Here is a 21,954-nt window from a genome sequence, read left to right as displayed (position 1 = left end):
AAAATTTATTGAATCTGAGGATTGCAAAAACCCACTAACATTAAAAAAAAAAAGGTATCAAAAACTGTAAGGATCTGAGATTTTACCCTCCAGATTAACTTGTGCTATTTTACAAGTTAACCTAGCACAGTTTCATGGATGCCAGCAAAAAGCATGAGATTCCTAGGTTAGAGATACAGGACTTTATTACTCCCAGCATTAGCAGTGGCCACATATTGTATCAGCATTCGTGTTAGTTTCCTAAGCCCCAGTTCCCACAGGGCAACATAAAGGTGTTGTTTAGCTGAATGACACCTGTGCATATAGTGAAGGCATCACAGAGGAGCAACGCTGAATTTAGGGAACTGCCTGTTAACAGGCAGCCAACATGCCTGCCCTCTGGTAGAAGGAAACAATGCTATCTTCCAAGCATTTGCAAGCAAGCATTGCTATTTTTCTCTATACAAACTTAATGCTTACTGCAGGATCAAAGACAGCAGCAAAGAGAAGAATTAGGAAGTCAGTATAGCAACAAGATGATGGTGGCTTGAACCAGGATAATGGCAGTGGTGCTGGTAAGAAGTGACCAAATTCAAGGTATATATGAAGTAGATTTACTGACACACTGGAAGCAAATATGAGAGAAAGGAGTCAAGGAGAACACCAAGTAATACAAAGTATGATTGGCATTAACTGAGATGAGGAAAGTGTAGGAGGAACTATTTTGAGGAATGCAGGAGGTCTGTTTTGGACATAACTTTGAAACACTTGTTAAACATTCTAGTGGAGATTTCAAGTAGACAGTAGAATACATGTACAGAATTTAGGGTCAGGTTTAGGCTAGGGACATAAATCTAAAGCCTTAGGATATAGATGGTATTTAAAGACCCAACACTAGATGAGATCACCTATCAAATCTGGAGAAATTTGTTTTAAAATTGCCTAATATTACCAGAAATATCTGTTTTAACCAAACTCCTGTTTCCAGGCATAATTCTGCACATAAATCTGATCTATATAGAGCAGTAACAAATCCCAAATTTTAATCTGGAATGTATTATTCTCTTTGAAAGGTAACTCTAACACTGGCATCCATTCAAATCATCAAAGAACAAAGTCAGATGAACTTATTATATGTTGAACTTCGGAGGAAATAGTATGTTTTTAAATAGAAAGAAAGAATAATAGACATTATATGTTGAAATGGGGAAATCTAGAAGGATAGACATGAAACTGTGAGCAGTGGTTATCTCCCGGGGGGTGGGACTTAGTACTATCTATGTTTCTGTGTTGTAGGAATTTTTACAATGAAGCATTCATTGCTTTTATAATCAGAAAATGTAAGAAAGATATTTCTACTTTGAACAAAACTAAATAAAAGGAATGGTTATGAAAGATTTTTAAAAGCAAAAATAAATAAATATATATATACATAAGTACATAAATAAATAAAATCAAATTACCTAATACTGGAAAAAGTATAGGAACCCAGCATGGCTGATAATTTAGAAAAATAAAACACCAACATTAAAAATGGGCCTCCCTTTGATCACGTAATTCCAATTCTAGGAATTTATCCTAAGAAAATAGATATACTAAAAGACTGAAAGGAACTTTTAAAATTTATATCTGCAAAAAAATGGAAGGAGTCCAAAATCCCAAAAATTATATATATGCTAATATAGTAACTTTAATTATATTTGTTCTGAGGTTACAGGTAATTTTTAAATGTTTTCCTTTTGTGCTTTTCTGTTTTTCCAACTTTCTGTAATAAATAAAAAAACAACTGTATAACCCTCTAAATAAACTTGTGTTCTTTTCAGTAAAGGAGTTCACTGAGCTTGGAAGCATTAGAAACTTTAAAATACAAAATTATTTTAAAGGAATTAAAAGTAACAAAACATAGACTTTTAGGCAATTCTATATTATAAATAACATACGCCAAACATCCCTGGATTTTTTTCTTAAATAAAATTCCAAGACTAATGCATTAAAAATATATGTTTCTGCATTATTGATAAAATACAGTGAGATATAAACTTCAATTCAATGACTTTATACCTATGTAATATAAAATAGAATTTCCATGTAATTCAAACTAGATTTATAATTAATGAAATATTCATTTAATCCTTTCCCTCTGAAGGATATCAAGAAAATTAAGAAAACAAACATAATATATAAAATTTCCTGTTCCTGGATGAAACATTTAAAACATTTCTTCAATAAATACTCACTGAGAGGTAAGTATATGCCATACCTTCCCTGGGCATCCTATTCTGACAAAGATAAGAGTTTATAAGGAGAGATTCTTCCTAAATGAGAAAATTTGGGAGTGGGGGAAAGATTTTGAGTGGACCTTCAAAGAAAAGGTTAGATTTAGATACTGAGAAAAATAGAATTCTAAACTGTAAAGCTAATCTAAACTAATAAAAGGGTAGTATGCTAAATAAACTAGACATCTTCCGGACATCCTTCCAGACAAAGCCACAGTGGAGGGGGCCGAGGCAGGGGCGGTTAGGGGCAATCAACCTGGCAAGTGAGGGCAGTCAGGGGCAACCAGCCTGGCAAGTGAAGGCAGTTTGGGGTGACTAGGCCAGCAGGAGAGGACAGTTAGGGGAAACCAGGCCTGCAAGTGTCCCACATCCCACAAGGTTCAGGGTTCATGTTCAGGGTTCAGGTTCGGGCTCTGGAGGAGTCCACATGCAAATGTTAGTAAAGACAATGGGCAAACACACACCCCCCGCCCCTCCGCATTGGCCAGCAGGGAAAGGGCAGTGAGGGGTGATCAGGCCAGCAGGGGAGGGCAGTTAGGGGTGATCAGGCAGGCAGGCAGAGTGATTAGGGGCCAGCGGTCCTGGATTACGAGAGGATTATCCAAGGGGTCCCAGAATGGAGAGGATGCAGGTTGTGCTGAGGGACTCCCAGCTCTGTGCATGGATTTCATGCACCGGATCTCTAGTAAACTATAGGAAAAGATACAGAAAAACTTGAACAAATTGCAGACTATAATGAATATTCAAATTTGGCTAGAGCTAAGAAGAACTAGTATAATACAATATATCCCCTAGTTTCCTTTGCAGCTATATGGGACCATATGTCTAAATAAGTAGAAAAGTCGAGTGATATATTACTTGAAACTTGACTACATGGTTGGAGCTCAATAACAATTTTAACTATGAGGATGAACTCCATACCTCTGAATGGCAAAATAGTAATATCTAACAGAGACTAGGTTATCTGATGCCATATCAGCTTTGAACTGCCAACACTGGCTTTGTTTTACATAAACATATTCCTTTCTGTTTTCTACTTACTGTCCTCCAAAAATAACATTATGAAATTGAAAATTATACCATCATTTTTAGTCAAGTCTCATCTGGTTACATTAATCTCTGATTGAGAACTCAAATATCCTTTTTCTCAGAAAACATAAAAGCTTCTTCCTCATCTTTTCTCTGGTACACGTACAAACCAATCACCCCTTGGATTTGATTGAGTTGGAAAATTCTTTCTGGTTATGAAGCAGCCAAGAACATACTTTCTGGTTTCAAACAGACCACAGTAGAGGTTTTATCATATCGTAACCATGACACCTAGAAATAATTTTATGCATTAAAGTTCATGTAATTTTGGATGGTTCACTTAATTGCTAAAATGGGAGAATAAGTAAATTTTTTAGGTTGAGACAAAGAGACAGTCATTCAACTTCTTAAATCTTGTTTAATACTGCTAAAACCAATTTTAACATGTATCTTTGCATACAACTATAAAACTTAATCCCTATGTACAAATATGTGTATATAAATATATATCTATACAGACATGTAAATAAATGTAGATTTTTAGAAGTTTCTTATTATAATATACTTTAACACTCTGAGAAACATAAAGGACAAAATGATGTAACAGCATTATTCTAAACATACTGCGATTTTAAGTTACTTGTACTAAGTAGACTAAGTTGTCATTACACAAAACATACACAAACACACAGTACCTTTAATTTTGTATTCTCGAGATTCAGAGTTTCATTTTCATATTCAATTGATTGAAGTTTTCTAAGAATTTCTTCACATGAACTTTTTCCCTGGTCCTCCATTTTCTTCAGGTCTTCTAAAAGATTATTGATTTGCCTTTATAAAATAAAATTATATATTTTATAAAAGTTACTAAAATTTCAAAGAATATATTTTAAGTGTTTCTGAAATTATTTTGGTAGGGTTCATTGTTTCAAAAATTAATAAAAGTCATAGAACAAGGGAAATAAGAAGCATTCATCTATATAAAGTTACTACTAAGTAACCTTGAAAATACCAATGAAAAATTATACAACATTCTCTTTGCTATTCAATAAAACAACTAAACTGCCATCCATAGATATGTCTATCTCTCTCATTTACACACATACAATTTCAGGACAAGATTAAATAAAAGGATCAGGTCAGGCAATAACTAATCTTTAGAAGCAAGTTATATATGACAATTTTCAATGATAATATTGAAGAGAATATACAGAAAATAAGACATTTAAAAGCAAATATTCAGGGTTTATTTTCTTACTTTTTCATTGTTTCGATCTGAACTTCCAATTCAGTTTTTTCTATTACAATCTTCTCATAATGACTTTTCCAGGCATTGGAAGCTGAAATTGCTTCAGACAACTTGGCTTCCTAAAAAATACATAAAGTACTCATCTTGTAATTTAGTAACACTTTGGTTTTGTACAGGCCCTAAACACACATATGTTACAAACGAGGAAAAATCCTATAAAGCATGAAACTATTGTTATAGGAAATTTCAGTATACAACTCTGTATACAGGAAAGAATAATATCTTTATGTAACTATTTTATATGCACATAGTGGCAGTTCTAACTTAACATTTTAAGGATGTTGCTGAAGCTATTTTCAAATATTGTTTCCTAACTAATGAAGATAATTCTCTACTTATTGTAGTTTTCATTTTGTGTTTTATATACAGAAGACACCAGCAACCATATAAACATCAGAGGAGAAAGAAACTATCTGTAACTCCATAATTCCACAGCATTTAATAATGCAGCCTTATTTTATAATGATGCCAAGATGTTTTGTAGAGGTCACCCCACTGGCCTTCAAACATTGTTACTATCAGCAAAGAGATGAAAGGGGTAGTGGTGGCTTATTCACTTTGTGAGCTCCCAGAGCTACAGATTTTTGTTTTATTCAGCCAACCTCTTAGTCCCTCCCCCAAGTCAGCAGGTTCTGATCACCTGATGGAAAACAGAGAACTAGGGGGAGGGTGATGGCAGGGGGCAGGGCCGGCTGCCAGCATCCAGAGAATATGGCCCTAATCACAGGCCAGGCTGAGGGACTGTACCTGTGCATGAATTTTGTGCACTGGGCCTCTAGTACTGCAGTAAAAGTTATGTGATTGTGGACTCTCTCAAAATATCTTATTGGACCATACTCACTCATCCTTCTTATGATGATGGGAGATAATAAAATGCCTTACTGAGTTAAGAATTTCACCTTTTCACTTAAAGGAAGCACTTTACAGTTTCTCTTTGGAGTACCAGAATTGCTAGCATCACTCCTCTTACACTTACACTTAGGGGCCATTATTAAGTAAAATAAGGATTACTTGAACACAAGCACTGCGATACCACAACAGTCAATCCAATAACCAGGGCTAAATAAGTGAATAAAAGGCAGGGAGCATTTACAGTGTAAATATGCTGGACAAAAGGATGATTCATATCCCAGGTGAGACAAAGCTGGACAGCACAAGATTTCAGAACAGCATGCAACTTAAAATTTAAGAATTATTTCTGGAATTTTCCATTTAATATTTATAGACCACAGTTGAGTAAGGGTAACAAACTATGGAAAGTGAATCAACAGGTAAGAGGGGGATTACTATAGCAATGGTAACAGTTAACACTTATTGGGTGCTTACTCTTTTCCTTCCATCATTCACCCAACCACTGAATAAATACTTATTGAGCATCTATTGTGCACAAGACATTTTTTGTTTAATTCTTACAGTTACATTTTTTCTATATTGAAGATGAGTATACTGTTTTCAAATTCTATGTAAATAAATTTTAATATGCACTGTGAAGTATAAGTTGGGTAATTATGTTATATTATAAACAAGGATACTTGGAAATTTTACCTATAAAATAAATGCTATGGAAAACTTAAGACGTGATATGATTAATTGATTTAACTACTTCAAAAGGAGTAGTCAATGACGGCTCCTCTAAAGAGATGTCAAATTAAAAGATACCTGAATAAAGCGGCAATGAGCACAGGGGTGCATGTATCTTTGCTTATAAATGATTTAGAGTTTTTCTGGTATATACACAGGGGTGGGGTTGTTGGATCATACGTAGCTCTGATAGAGGACTGGAAAAAGAAGATGTGGTAATATACACAATAGAATACTACTCAGCCATAAGAAAGGATGAAATAGCATCATTGACACATGGTTGGACCTTGAGAGCATTACACTAAGTGAAATAAGTCAGACAGAAAAAGCTAAGAACCCTATGACTTCACTCATATGTGAGACATAAAACTGAAACTTATGAACACAAACAGCAGTGTGATGGATTTTGGGGAGTGGGGAAGAGGGTCTTATATAAGGTTTCAGGAGAAGACTTGATTTCGGGTGATTTTATAACTTAGAAATCCACACGTGAAACCTATATGTTCATATTGACTAATGTCACCCCAATAAAATTTATTAAAAACAATAAATTAATTTTTTTAAAAAGGATACCTGAATAATTAAAAAAAAAAACACACACACACAGAAAAACCCAGTTAATGTAAACCAGAAAGGAACATTATAGCCAAAGGCAACAGCAAACAAAACAGTAAAACAAACCAACTCCACACATTAGAGGGGTAGAAAGGAGGCTAAACATTGCAAATTATAGCATGGCCACCCACTGTTTTGACATATATTTTCTCATTGTTTTCCTCCCTATAATCATATGATAGGCAGAATTATTATCCCCTATTTTATAGATGAGAAAAGTAAAGCCTGGAGAGATTAAGTACCTCACCCAAAGTCATGAGGTTAACAAGCAGAGGAGTCTTCCTATACTCTTACCTGAGGCCTGGGTGATATGACACTATTTAAATAGGAAATCACAAGAATGTTAATGACTTGATTGGTTTGGTTTTTATCACTCAAGACTATTTTCAAGCTTTCAACTAGGTCTACAATCATCTAGATTTTGAACCTACAATTCTTTTAACTAGTTAAATTCTTCTGAATGTAGGTAAGTTAACTATTAGTCTTAAAATGTTAATACTTGAGTTTATAAAATATTGCTTTGTTTACGTAAGTGTTTGTGCAAGTCTGTTTTCGTTTCGAAAAACCTCTAATAATTCTGTAAGTCTTAACATAAGGTTCTAAGAGGTGGGACACCAATGAGACATTAAAAAGTAAATATTTTATTAATTGGTATCTGAGTAAATATAATAATTTGTTAAAAACAACAAAGCACTAAGCCTATTTGCAACTCTGTACTACACACAAAGATAACTTTCACATGGTGCTGTTTACGTCAGAGAATGGTTTTAAATGCACTACAGAGTTTAAATGAATTACTGAATAAAGACATATGGTCAAATAACATAAATCAGCATTTCCCAAACTGGTGTTCCTCAGAAGCAGTTCCAAGAGTTGTTTTGTGGGTAAAAGAAGAGTTCTGTGGTTAAATAAGTGGTGGGAAATTCTGAGTTCAATACCCTTCATTCCACTGTTTCACTCTTACTGAAATCTCCTCAGGGCCTCTAATATGCTAATGGGCACTGCAAGTCTCCAAAGGGAAATTTGTGTGAAATGTTACTCTTAGTTGGCCATAGAAGCTCTGGGACACAATTAACATAGCCTTTAAGTTCCCAAGGAAACGCTGATATAGTTCTATATGTAAATTTGACATTTTATATAATCTTTCAAAAAGAAAGACTACAGCAAAAAAACTAGGAGTTTTTCTATTATCAGTAACCTTAAGAGAAGAATAAAATTATTATATTAAGCATCATGACATTAACTGCATAAGCTAAGTACATAAAATAGTTCAGTAAGAAAGACTCTAGTATATACTAACCTGGTTTCTAATCTGGGAAGTAAGGTTTTCAATGTTTCCAGTAAAATGTTCAATCCTTTGTTTGTAAATTTTAGATGCCTGTTTTAGGGCCATAGCTTTTTTCCTACTTGATTCTTTCATGGCTGCTGTCTCATGCTTATTATTTTTCAATTGCAAGTTCCATTGGACTATCTTGGTCTCTAAGCTCTAAAAAAATATCAGCAACAATTAAACTTTTAGAACTCCAATATTTATGTAAACATTGCAATAGTATGTAAATAATCTACCACATGAGATTATTAAAGCATTCATCACATGATTACCGTATTTTTCGAACCATAAGACGCTCCGGACCGTAAGACGCACCAGTTTTTAGAGAAGGGAAATGAAGAAAAAAAGATTCTGAAACAAACAGTGTCCTAAAATATTTTATGTGCATTAAAACCCAACATCACAGTCATAAACACATGTAATCAACCCTATAAAGTAAACAGCAGCATTTAGAACCATTTTAGAGCCGGGCAAGCACACAGAGACCACACAGAGCTGGGCAAGTAAAAAAACTTTTTTTTTAAAGTATACGTGTAGGCTATATTTGGACCATAAGACGCAGGGACTTTTTCCCCCCACTTCTGGGGGGGGAAAAAGTGCATCTTATGGTCCAAAAAATACGGTAATAAAAAGAAAATAGTGAAGATAGATGATTTTACCAGTGTTTATCTCTAACCAGTTAGAGAATGCAAATTTAAAATACACAATCTAAATAAAACAAATGCTACTCTCACTATGGATAACAATATTACTGATTATAGTACAAACATTAACTTCCTTGAAACTGTTGTGATTTTAACTAGAACTTCACATCTAGACTATTACACACAGGACTAGTTATCTTGAATTAAAAAAAAATAGTTGAGCTAGAGACAACACAAACAATAGGTTCACCAAAAATATGATCAAAATCAATAGATCCTGAAGGGTATGGATGAGATAAACATATAGGTATTTACCAAACTGTAGTAGAATTAAGGGGCATGCCTTGACACTTAAAAGAGTTCATCAAAGATAATAAAAGTACTGCTTTACCCAATGAGTAGTAGTGGAAGCTATTATCCCAAGACTGAATGAGGTTACATAAAGGAATGACTATTAGTTTTAAAGAGCGAGGTTAAAAAGATGTCTGAAGGCATGTTTCAGTCTATTGAGTTTGATGATGCTAAAGAGCATGACTGTTTTCTCGACATATCTCTTGATGACATAAGAAAGAAGAGAGGCTACTAGGCTGGGTTAATGATGAATATGATTTAGTGTGACTACTCTCATATTTTTCTCCCAAAATTATTTTAAGAGTTTGTATGTTAAGTATTTGAGTACTAAGCATCTAAGAATTTAAAGACCTAAGATTTTAATGCTTTTACATTTTCAGAAAGTTGTGCAGTACTTAAAAGAATGTAAAATTATTACAGAATTTAAGTTTTAGTCGCAATGAAACAATAATTTTAATTTTTTAAAAAGCAAAGAAGTCACAGTAGAAAATGGGCCTTTACTAGTTAACTCTACGACCAATAACTAACTGCTTTATAACTTTTACTAAAATTGAGATCTTAAATAAGATTTAAAGACTTTATTTCTTTGAAGAGTGACTAGGCAGATGGGAGAAGCAAAATATTTTTAAGTTGTCTTTTAAAAATTTATCTTAAACTAAAAACCCCAGGGAATGTTTTACTAAGTAGTTGGGGGGAGATAAGTAAGAGCAGTAGGGTGTCTACTTAAGAGAAACAAAGACCCCATAGGAAATACAGCTGTCATTCCTCTATGAGACCACAGGATGTCATCATCACACCATGAATAATTGCTATCCTGTTAACCTTTTACAACACTAAAGGTGAAGCACATTTTCCAGCCAAAACCTTCTCACTAAATTTATCAAATCCTACACTTAAGCAGTATTATGGAGTATAACTAAACTATCAAATTATTTTTAATTTCAGAAAAAACTAACCCCTCACAGTCATTTGCCAAATGAAGAGACACATTTAAAAACAACTATTTGCCTTTTCACAATTCCAAATAACTATTAACACTGCATATTATAAAGATAATTATTCTCTGTCTCTTCTAAAATATGAAAACATTCTAACTCTAATTGTTATAATAAAGATCTAGAAAAAAAAATGAGTTCAAAGAATCTTTGAGGTAGTTCTCAGAGAATTATAATGTAATGTATATGTTTAAAAGACTCAATATAATGAATTGCATCAACAATAACTAAAAAAAACCCTGAGATTTATGTTGCCAGAGTTCATTTAGAGTTGTTACTAAATCAACTTAAACCTAAATCAAAGAACTGAATTCTGACATGCAATTACTTCTTAATGTCTCAAATTCCAAAAGTGTAAGATGGAATATAGAAAAACCAGCAATCAAATGCAACTTCTTTTAGTCATTTATAAACCAGTTTAATTTTTAAAAAGTAAATTGAACTTCAAATATTAGACAGAGGGCTCTCAATTGCAAAATCTTAGGAGTTTGGCCTTATATTTTTTTCCCTCAAATTATCAGAAATATAAAAAGTAACTGTTTACTTTTAAAAATCGCTTAATAGTTCATTTCTGAATTGAAAATAATTTCAAAAACTTCCCCAACTGCTATTTGAGAACATAATTAAAAAACTGTGCAAGTAAGGTAAATTATAGTAGATGATTTCTTGAGATATTAAATCACATGTAGTCCCTTCTATTGACCATCATGAGCAATGCAATAACAACCCTTAACTCATGGGCAGTGCCAGGACACTGATGCAGAGGACGCAGTGCATCTATAGGGAAAGAGCTTAAAAGCACATGTTGGGGGACAGAGGACAAAGTTTTACATCCCCCATAAGCCTGTTAACGTCCCTTTGATGGGCCAAAGCTCATTGAAGGGGGAAAAAAAAAAAAAGAAACACACCAAGTGTCCTCTTGAAACACGTGCCACAGATTGCAGAAGTCTGCTAAGATTCGGGAGTGCAAAAGCAAACTAATTTAACCCAGAAGTCCTCACACTCAGTGTAGGGATTGTCTTTGTACACTTCTCTTCTGAAAGTGAGAACACAACTTAGTTTCCTTTGGCAAAAATAATTGCAGCAAATCCAGACAGCTAGTGTCATATCATAGCCACCTCAACTTCTTATAGCAAGTGACTGTGAGGCTTCCTAAACAATTTTTAAACCATACAATTTAAACCAAAAAAATGTCTCATGCATACTGCTAAAAACTATACAACAAGATTACTTGATTATCTAAACACCAAACCTAGGGTAGCTGATTTTATTTTTTAAATATATTTTATAGATTCTACAGAGAGTAAGGGAGAGGGATAGAGAGTTAGAAACATCGATGAGAGAGAATCATCGACCAGCTGCCTCCTGCACACTCCCTACCGGGAATGTGCCTGCAACCAAGATAATACATGCTCTTGACCAGAATCAAACTTGGGAACCTTCAGTCTTCAGGCCAATGCTCTATCCACTGAACCAAACTGATTAGGGCAGGGTAACTGATTTTAAAGTTATTACCATTAGTAAACACAAAAATAATAAACATTTATTGAATGCTTACTAAATATGTGAGAGAGTATGTATGTATGTATGCATAGATGTGCCCCCCCCCGCCAGATAAAGACCAGAATACTATATTCCAAAATATAAACAATTGTTTCAGTTTTTGAGTTATTTTAATTTCTTTCTCTTTAACGTTACAAATGAATCACAATAAACATAAGTTAACTGTATAACGGGAAAGGGTTTTTAAGTAATTCAAGCTCTATAACCCTTCCTAGAGTGGTACTAAAAAGAGGCAGCATTTTATTATGAAGGCAAGTCTTCAGGCAGCCCAGAAATCTTATTCAGATTTGCCTCAAATATTACATTTCCCAGAGCAACACTTAAGTTGAATTCTTTCAAAACCACCAAATTTCCAGAATTAAGGAAAGGCTTTATAGTAGATCATTAATTTAATCACAAACTATAAAAATAAATGAATATGTATAACCTTTATGTATTCTCTTAATTTATCATTTTCTGTTTCTTTTTTATGTATTTGGAGCTGTAGTCGTTCATGAACTACTTTAACTGATTGTGAAAAACGGCTGGCTTTCAAAGCATTTTCCTAAAACAGAGAAAAGGAATGTGTTATTTGATCTATTTCTCCACAATCTTTAACTTTACCTGTATTTAAACCTGAACTAAAAAACTGATAAAAAGCAAAGTAACACTTTAAATAAACCATATTACACACACACACTTACACATGTATTTTATGTACTGCTATTAGGGATGTTTTCTCTTCCCTCCTTTTATTTAATTATCTCTTTTAAAAATTCCCATATATACTCCTAAGTAAAATTATGGGTATATCTAAAATGCTCTATAATACAAATTTATACAAAGTTCCTAACATACAGTAATTTAAGCCACATACCTCGACAAAACACCATAAAAATCTAACAGAAATTTTTTTTTTTAATTAAGATAGGCTATTTGCTATGTAAAATATCCAAATAATCTAAAAATCTTTGTGTGTCTATTTCTGAGGATATCAGAGCCAGGATGAAAAGAAGGGAAAGGAGTCAATTTTAAAAAAATAAATGAATTAAGCTCAAAATCTGCTTACCTTTTCATTCTGAAACAAACGTATAAGTTCTTGGATATAGGTCTCCTTTTCAAGTACCTTCTTCTTAAGATCCTTCAGTAAATATAATGTTAGAGTTAGGAATATCATAATTTAACATTAGCTAATTTTATAAAGCCGAGCAGCAGATAAACAAAAATGTCAGGAGAATAGACACAAGTGTAAAAGACTTACAGTATTTTCACTTTCATTATCAGTTAGCTCCTCTAATATGCTGGATAAACTGTCACCTATCTGTGGGAAAAAAAGGCTATAATCAGTGTTCACAAATTAAATTTCTCCATATAAAAAATAAAAAGTGGAATAGCATCAACTAAGAAATGAACATGGACAACTACAATGCACAGTGCAGATTTTTAAAAATGTTGACATCAGAAGAATTTTTGCCTAAGTGTTCCAAATCATGTTTTACCCACAATTCAAGAAATTAATTAATTCACTACATTAATCTCTAAATAATGTCTCAGAAAGTATAAGCCAATGACATAAATATCACACAAAAAATATTATAGGCAGCAGAAGCCCGCAGTGCTATTAATAAGTAGGTAAAAAGCATAAAAAATCTAATTTTACCAATAAGAATTATTTTTAATTATTGTGAATCATAACAGAATCCTATGTAGACATCTGAAATGAGGAGAAGAAGAATGTTTACTCATTTGAGTATTATATTCCTTCTTGAGAATGTGAAAAAGCTATGTATTCCTTACACCTACAAGTAGATACGCTTTGTAACTGTAATACAAACTATATACACAATTTCAGAGAGTTCATGGACTTTCATGAAACCCTCCCATATGCTCCATAAGGTCACACAGTAGAATTGCTTGGTACATGTTTTCATTTCTCTGAGTGTCCACAATTTATAAATGAATGTCACAACAGCTTTATCCATGACAGCCAAAAAGTAGAAACAACCCAAATGGCCATCAACTGAAAAATGGGTAAATAAAAATGGTATATCAAAGCACTGATACATGCTCAACATGGATGAACTTGAAAACACTGTTAAATGAAAGAAGGCAGTTATGAAAAACCACATATTAAATGATTACATTTATATGAAATATCCAGAATCAACAAATCCATAGAAACAGAAAGTAGGTGATATGCTTAGGAGGGTTGGGAGGTGAAATTCCAAAGGGCACGAGTTTCTTTTTGTAGTGATAAGATGCTCTAAAATTGTGGTGATAGCTACACAATTCTGTGAATATACTAAAGTTACTGAGTTGTATATTTTAAATGGGTAAATTATATGGAATGTGACTGTTATAAAAAGAATACATGAATGTATAAATGTAATGCACACAGAGCTTCAATTCTATGAGTACTTTATTAAAATTGGCTGAAATGAATTATAACATTATAACAAAGTTTTTGAGATAATGAAAATATATTTCTACAAAAATATATTGCTCTCACATAGAACTACTTATGAAACATGAAAAGGGTTAGTTTAATGATTGCCATTTCAAACAAAAATTCAAAAATTCCATCTCAAATATACCAACATTTTAATTTCTACAGCTTGAAAAATAATATAGTCGTCAAGTGAGAAATATCACTTTTAAATTAGCGATTAGCTAATTTAAAAGTGATATTTAGCGATTAGCTAAAGACTGAATACCAACAAGTTCCTTACTTATTGGTATTCAGTCTTTCTAAGAAGGTGTTCTAAAGCTTGTTTCACACATTTAAACGTATCTAATTCTTTTGTTAACATTTCCTCCTGTTTAAAAGTCTTCTTCATATTGGATGCAGAAAGATTAGCCCGACAAAATATAAGAACCACATATACACATAGTTAAGACAGTATTAATACAATCTAAAATATATTACTGTTTTCAAAGAATACACTTTTTCTTAGTAATAAAATCATTCTTTTGTACACAGTAATAAATACTGCCAAGTTTATTAAAAGTAATAGACTCTATTACCCAGTACATTCGAGTAAAATGAAATCAAAATAAGAACTTACACTATAAAGTATTGTTGGCATTTATTTTGATAAAATTAATATTATACAATCCATTTTTTTGTCCCTAACTCAAACTTTAGTGAACTGAAATTTCAGAGATTTCTATTCCACACACAAAACATTATAGAAAATAGATACATTTCATCTTTCAGAATATTTTGGTTTTAAATTCACTCGTGAAAAAAGCCGACTCTCTAGTTCAGCTCCAGGTAAATCAACCACCAAGGTAAACAGTGTCTAGCTTAGCCTCTTATCACGTGCATGACTGAGCCTATCTTTGAGGAGAAGAATTGTGGAATAAAGGACACTGGTAAGCCTGCATTTTTTTTTTTAATGAAAAATGCCAGTATTTGAGCATAACTACTTTAAGATATGAGTTAGTGCAATCTGAATATTATGCTAACTTTTAATCTCACTAGATGTTCACAAGTCAAAGTACTTACATTTTCAAAACTAATTTCTTCAATGGTGTCCTTACATGGTAAAAGTGATTCTACAGAATAGGTTGCCAACTCAGCTTCCTTAAATGTTGCTTCCAACTCAGTCTTTTCATTTAGGATGTCCTGGTTTAGACTAATTAGATATGCACAAACAAAATTTATGTTAAGTCTGTCACATAAATGAGGTATATTTTTATGCACATATATGATAACTTACCTAAATATTACAGTTCCATAAATTGTTCTGCAAAGTGTAACAGCAAATTATCACTGGAAATGTAATGAACTTTTCAATACTCCTATATTTTTTCTACATTTACTATAAACAGAAAACCAGCTTTTTAAATGATCAACACTAATAAAATGATCTACACTACATGCTAACTGACCATACCTTTGTGACACCCACCAGCCAATCAGGAGTATGCAAATTAAACCAACAAAGATGGCCGGCTAATTTGCATACACAGGCGAAGAGTGGCTGGGGCGGGGTAGGGGCCCTTGTGTCGCCATGGTGACAATGCAGGCATTCTGCACCACCCCAGCCACTCTGGCCTCTGGGCAGTGTGGGAAGGCAGAAGGGTAGCCTCCGGCCAGAGCGAAGGTGGTGCTGGCAGCCAGGGGAAGGAAGGTGCAGTCTTGCACAAAACCCCGTGCATTGGGCCTCTGGTAAGATATATAAAACATAAAGAGCACCAACAGCAGTGTTTTCACTGTACCATTCGATCATTAGTCAACACCCCTTTTCTGGTTTGTAAAACAATCTGTGGGAGTGTCTTTTTTTCTTCCCTTCCTTCTCCTTTATTTCAAACCCAAAATATTTCTCTTTCTTGATCTTATGCCCAAGCCCTTTCTTGAAACTTACTACTCATCAAAAATAAATAAATAAATAAATAAATAAATCCCGAGAATGAATAATCTAAACAAGTAGAAAACAAAAAACTAAAGCTCTCCATATACCTAAAAAATCCTTTACATTTGGCTTGATAATAATTATCGTTCAGGACAAAACTGATAGTATTTGCCTTCTTCATTATGTTTTACCTAAACACTACTGTGTATCACTCTAAGTTTTTTTGTTGGGGGAGGTTACATTGTTATATTCTGAAATCAGGGTGCTTTTTACAACCTTTGTCACTCAGGAGGAAGTCTTCAGCTGTCTATCCTGTACGTGCCTCATTCTTATAGAATAAGTGTCTAATGCTTTGCCAAATATCCCAGAGATGGGTTGCATCAATTTTGTAACCCCCAGGAAGGAAGGGTCATGGAAAAGGGCTGAGGGAGCTGGTGAACTAGGAATCTAGGAATGTTTAGCAACCTTCCAGAAGCAAGACTCAAATGTAGGTTTGCTGTATATGGTAATTAAGAGTCCAGCAGCAAGAAATTTTATTCCAGTTAGAGATGCTCCTAAAAAATGCTGTTATCACCAATAATCTTAATAGCAAGGGCAACTCTTGAGTCAAAAAGTGACCTGGAAGAGTTAGACTTAAGTATAGAGAAATTTTGAGAATACCTTAACTTGTTTATTATACGTAAATTTATTTTTATGTAAGCACAGTTATTTGGAATAAAAACCTATGTATAATTAAGGAGCTTTTTCAATATTTTTAAATAAAATCCCAAGTCTTTCTTTAATTGGCAGCTTTTCTCTTTCTTTATGGAACACATAATGGCTCATCAGCACTTGATGGCACCTTAGAGACTATGTCAAAAAGTAGATTGTATTCTTAAATCACCACTGGCTTAAAGTGATGGGCCTAAGAACATGCTGGCTCTGAATGATAATTGTCCATTATTAAAAACCATGGGCAGAAAGTCAAGAATGATTCTATATGACTGAACATTTTCATTTATAACAAGCTAAACTGGATGCTGGACCATACCATCCATACTAACAATATTGGTATTTTAAGATTGTCATTTTGGGGAGCAATAAGTCATATAAATAATGAGTATATGCCTCATTCTAAAAAAGCAAAATATGGCAGGTATTTGTTGAATAACAATATGGCAAGTGACAGCGTATTGGTGCTCATGAACTACATTTCCAATATTTCAGAATTTATATCTTCACTTACCTTAGTTAAACCACTTTATACCTTATAAATTTTAATAAGTAAGGTTTCGTTTTTAATTTTATTCACTGAGATCCCAAAAAACTAGTCAAATTCTGCTAAATGAGTATATTGTAATAATTAAATATGCTAACTACTAGATTTGAAGAAGATATTCTAGAAAGAATGCTGTATTTGATTCAAATAATTTACAATATAGGCAAAACATGAAACTCTGAAATCAGAAAATTAGATATCCCCTATTGTTGAGAATACCAGCAGAGATGATTTTCACCGATGTGCTGTGGTAAATGTTCTTTCTCTGATCTACTTTTAAAATGGGAAATCAGTTCTGAATGACTTCCATCATTTGCAGGCTTCTCCATAAATCCGGTCAAAGAATTTATAGGTGGCTTCCACAACAACTTCTCCACAAAAGCTGAAAGTTAGAAAATAATTTCGTTATTAAAATTATCATTTCATTAGATTCTTTTTATGTCATTACCCTAAAATAAAAATCTAAAAATATATAAAAAAATATTTCACAGACAAAACTCAACAAATAGGGATTTTAACTGCTACTAATTGTGAATACTAATTCAAAATAGTATCAAGATTGCACAGCACAAAAATAAAATAAATTAAAAAAGATTGCACAGCACAACCATTCAATAACTGTCAATATCCATAAAGTTTCCAAAAAGTCCACTATTTGCTATATGACCACATAATGTAGAAACTTTTAATTAACTGACTTCTTAAATTATAATATTTTAATCCATTTGGACTAGAAAACATATATAAAAAACATGGGTTACAGACTACACAATTTACCACACATTAATGAAACTCTAAAAAAAAAATCTTTCGATCATATTTATATTTATAAAAAATATATTTATAAAAAAAAACCACCATGGATTACTGATAATGATGTATCATTAGATCCATCCAATAAGAAATATTACTTATGCCTAGAATAGTAAAATTAACATACTTTGAAAGTATTTGACAATAATAGCTACAAAAAAAAGGTAAGCCATTCCTTTGAAAGTAGACCTTTCAAAATTAAATTCATTTACTCCTATTTCCAAGCTCAATCTAGGATAGAGTTTGGTGATAATAGAGAGTTGTCATCACTTCTAAATTTTACTAATTGTTTCACTCAAACATGGAGATGTCATTTTTTAATGTATTTATTAATTCCTTTAAAACTGTTCCAGTTTAAGTAATGTGTTAGTATTTCAGCAATTATTAAGGCTATGTTTTCACAACTATAATATATATACACTGTTGTGAGAAGATTCTATATATATCAGAGAGGTAAATATTTAGGATATAGACCAATGAAAAACATGATCATATTTTGGAAATACCAGAAACACATGCCCAAAGTGAACTGCTGAATAAACCTACATATAGACTAAGATTATCTACTTGAATGCTGCAAACATGCAACACCATTAAGGGAATAACAATAATTGAGCTATCTATAGTTTAGAAGAATTAAAAATATACACATACACAAAATTAAATAAACCAATTTAAGAATGAATAAGAGTATGCGCTGGATAAGCCACTGCAATCAAGAGAATTTTATCATCTACTGCTTTGTACAGATGCAATAGTTACTCAACTCAGAGAGGAACTATACATTTCAATCATTAATATTTGCTTTGCTTTTCACTAGTATATCAAGAAAGAATGTCTTATTTTCTTATTTATATTTGAATCCTCAGAACCAATAAATCTTGTATACTTTAATCAATAATTGAAGGAGAGGACTCAAGGCTTAAAGCAATTAATGAGTAGGATGAATAAAGACGTTTTACTTATTCACGCTTTGATTCATCTTTTGGGGGATCATTAAAAAAATGGTTCCTATATTTGGAATAAAAATTTTTAAATCAATGTGAGGGGTTAAGGATCTTCAATTTGTAGGAAATATTTTATGAGGTAGGATACAGTTTGGTATCAGTACTAGTTGTACTAGTTAATAATGGTGAATTTTGTAATCAAAGAAAACATAACTTCAAGAGAAACATCAAAAATGCTTTATTCAAAGTAATGTCCACTGCTAGCTACACAATTCCCCCATCTTTCAGGTAATTTGTGAATATCGTCCCAATAGAACTTTTCTTATTTTGAGGCAAACCATTCAGAGACCCAATTTTCCACTTCTTCGTACGTTTTGAAGTGCTGCTCAGAAAGTGTGTGTGCCATCGATCAGAACAAGTGGTAAACTGAAGGAGAAAAGTCTGGTGAATACAGTGGGTGGGTTAATATTTCCCAGGCAAGATCTTCTAACGTGTCTTTTACTGGTTTTGAAATGTGTAATGGAACATCTATCATAAAGCAAATTTACTTTGCCATGTCTTCTGGAACATTCTGGCCGTTTCACAATCAAAGTGTGGTTCAAATTGATTATTTATTGTCAGTAGCGATCAGTACTAATAGTTTCACCTGGTTTTAAAAGCTCATAATACACCACACCTTCCTGATCCAACCAAATGCAGAGCACTGTCGTCTTGCTGAAGCGATTTGGCCTTGCAGTCAATGTTGATAGTTCAACGCAATGATTTTGGGTTGGATCAACCCATGATTTTGTGCATTTGGGATTCTCAAAATAAATCTACTTTTCATCGCCAGTCACAATTCAATGCAAAAAAGACTTTCTTTTGTGCCACTGAAGCAACATTTCACTGATGACTTCAGTTTTCCATTTGTCTTTCATTTAGTTGATGTGGCACCCACTTTCCTACCTTTAAAATCTTTCCCATTGCTTGTAAATAATCAGAAATTGTTTACTGAGCAAAATTTTATCTTTTTGCAAGTTGTTTTTGAGTTTGACCTACATCTTCATTCAATAATGCTTGTTATTGTTGGTCTTCAAACTTTTTCAGTTGGCCTGGACATTCGTCTTTCACATTGAAATCATCACTTTTAAAGCGTTTAAACCAGTGTTCACAAGTATCTTGAGATGGAGCATGTTCATCACAAGCTTCCCGAAATATATGACAACTTTCAGCAGCACTTTTCTTCAAAATAAAGTAATGAATTAAAATTTCCAACAATTGCTCTTTTTGGGGGGGTACAAAATTCATTTTTAAGTGTAAAAATACCTATGTTAACACCTTCAGCAAATTTGACATATGAAGTTTTGAAGCTCGCTGTCAATTCACAAAATAGCATATATACCAAATCGCATGTATCATCATATGTGTAACTCCATCTTATGATTAAAAAAAATCCGTATTATTAACTGGAAAACCTAGTATTTTTAATGAGTTTTTACATGGTTTTGTTGGCTACTGACAGCTACTTAGATAATTTTTCTAAAAGTTTTATCACAAGATAAAATCATACAACATTTTTCTGCTTTATCACCTATAAAAGTAATTGTGTCATTTTAAAAGGTAAACAAATAAAATTAAAACATTGTAAAAATAAGGATTTTAGAGTGACTTTTAGCCCAACATTAAAATGGTTATCTTCATTACTGATTCCTCAAAACATGAAAAATATAAGTCAAATCTCAGATATTTCCACTGAAATCATCAACAATCACAGTCTTACAATCTAGAAGTATTTTCCAGGATAAAAATTGTTGAGAGGTTCCAAGGCACTCCACTATTTTTGTGTTGTGACAATACTATAACCAAAAACATGTGTGCTGAACAACAATGTAGTAATTTTCTTTAGCATAAAAAGTTCTATCTTCATTAAAAATGCTATCATCATAGTGGCCCAAATATATTTTGTATGGAAAAGCAGATGTTTCAAAAGAAAATGTAGAATATACTGCCAATTTTGTAGAATATACTGCCAATTGACAAATGTATAAAGAATACTTTTGAACAACTTGTGGTGAAACAAAGACACATATTCTGCACATATACTTAATGATCAAATCCCTAAAGATTAGTAATTTTAAAATATTTTTCATGTTTAAAGAATTAAATTTCCTATACAGAAATGACTTTACCAGTCCTCTACCAAAAAGGCATGTTCTTAAAACTTTTTCCAGGAGTGGTCATGGGTTTAGCTGATCCAGCTACATTCACTAAACTATGTTCCATTTTGGCCAGTAACAAACATTTGAGGGATGGCTGTTCAGGGACTGTGATGCTGGCCATGGTCAGAAAAAAAGCGAGATCACAGTCCATGAGACCTTCCTTAGCACCTAGATTGTTCTAACTAAACTAACCATCTGCAGACAAATATGCGTTTAAAACTAATTTCTCTGGTGAAAAAGAAAAAAAAAAGCGTATTAATCTTGCAGATTGTTTTTGTTTGTTTTTTTGTTTTTTTGTTTTTTTGGTCAAACATTAATTCTTGGAAATGTAGCTCCCATTGGCTTCAAACAAAGGCACACAAAGCTTCTACAGAAAATTCACTATGAAATATTCAACAAGGAACACAAAATAGATACAGGAAAGCTGCTCCTTTCTCTCACTATTCTAGACACTAGCCAAAAGTTTACTAGAGAAATAATTGTAGGTCTTTTTAGACTCTATAATGAAAAAAAAAAATGTATAAGAAATTTGAAAATAGGCAGAGTAAAAAATAACCCAAAGAAGAAAACTGATCTTATGAGTAAAGACTACTATAAATAGAAAAAAAAAATTTTTTTTTTTTTTCTGATACAGAGAATTTAACTTAGATACATTCATGCACCACTCAATGATGGGGATATATTCTGAGAAATGCTTTTGGTAATTTTATTGTTGTGTGAACATCATAG

The 21,954-nt window shown here is 32.8% G+C and overlaps 1 protein-coding gene across 1 annotated transcript in view; it reads right to left on the bottom strand.

Moving 5' to 3' along the window:
• Positions 1–21,954, bottom strand: part of ODF2L (outer dense fiber of sperm tails 2 like) — a 38,484-nt gene that overhangs the window by 11,986 nt on the left and 4,544 nt on the right. Inside the window, exons 2-9 of the mRNA XM_036446682.1 lie at positions 17,487–17,649; positions 15,160–15,289; positions 12,913–12,972; positions 12,721–12,792; positions 12,100–12,216; positions 8,090–8,275; positions 4,543–4,652; positions 3,980–4,115 (exon numbers count right to left, since the gene is read on the bottom strand). Coding sequence (XP_036302575.1) covers positions 3,980–4,115; positions 4,543–4,652; positions 8,090–8,275; positions 12,100–12,216; positions 12,721–12,792; positions 12,913–12,972; positions 15,160–15,289; positions 17,487–17,596 — 921 coding nt within the window. The 5' untranslated portion in view covers positions 17,597–17,649. The remainder of the gene's footprint in view (positions 1–3,979; positions 4,116–4,542; positions 4,653–8,089; positions 8,276–12,099; positions 12,217–12,720; positions 12,793–12,912; positions 12,973–15,159; positions 15,290–17,486; positions 17,650–21,954) is intronic.

This window comes from Pipistrellus kuhlii, unplaced genomic scaffold, assembly GCF_014108245.1.
Source record: "Pipistrellus kuhlii isolate mPipKuh1 unplaced genomic scaffold, mPipKuh1.p scaffold_m20_p_2, whole genome shotgun sequence".
NCBI classification, from domain to species: domain Eukaryota; kingdom Metazoa; phylum Chordata; class Mammalia; order Chiroptera; family Vespertilionidae; genus Pipistrellus; species Pipistrellus kuhlii.
Note: the sequence above shows the minus strand (reverse complement) of the source record. Positions and strands in the feature narration are given on the sequence as shown.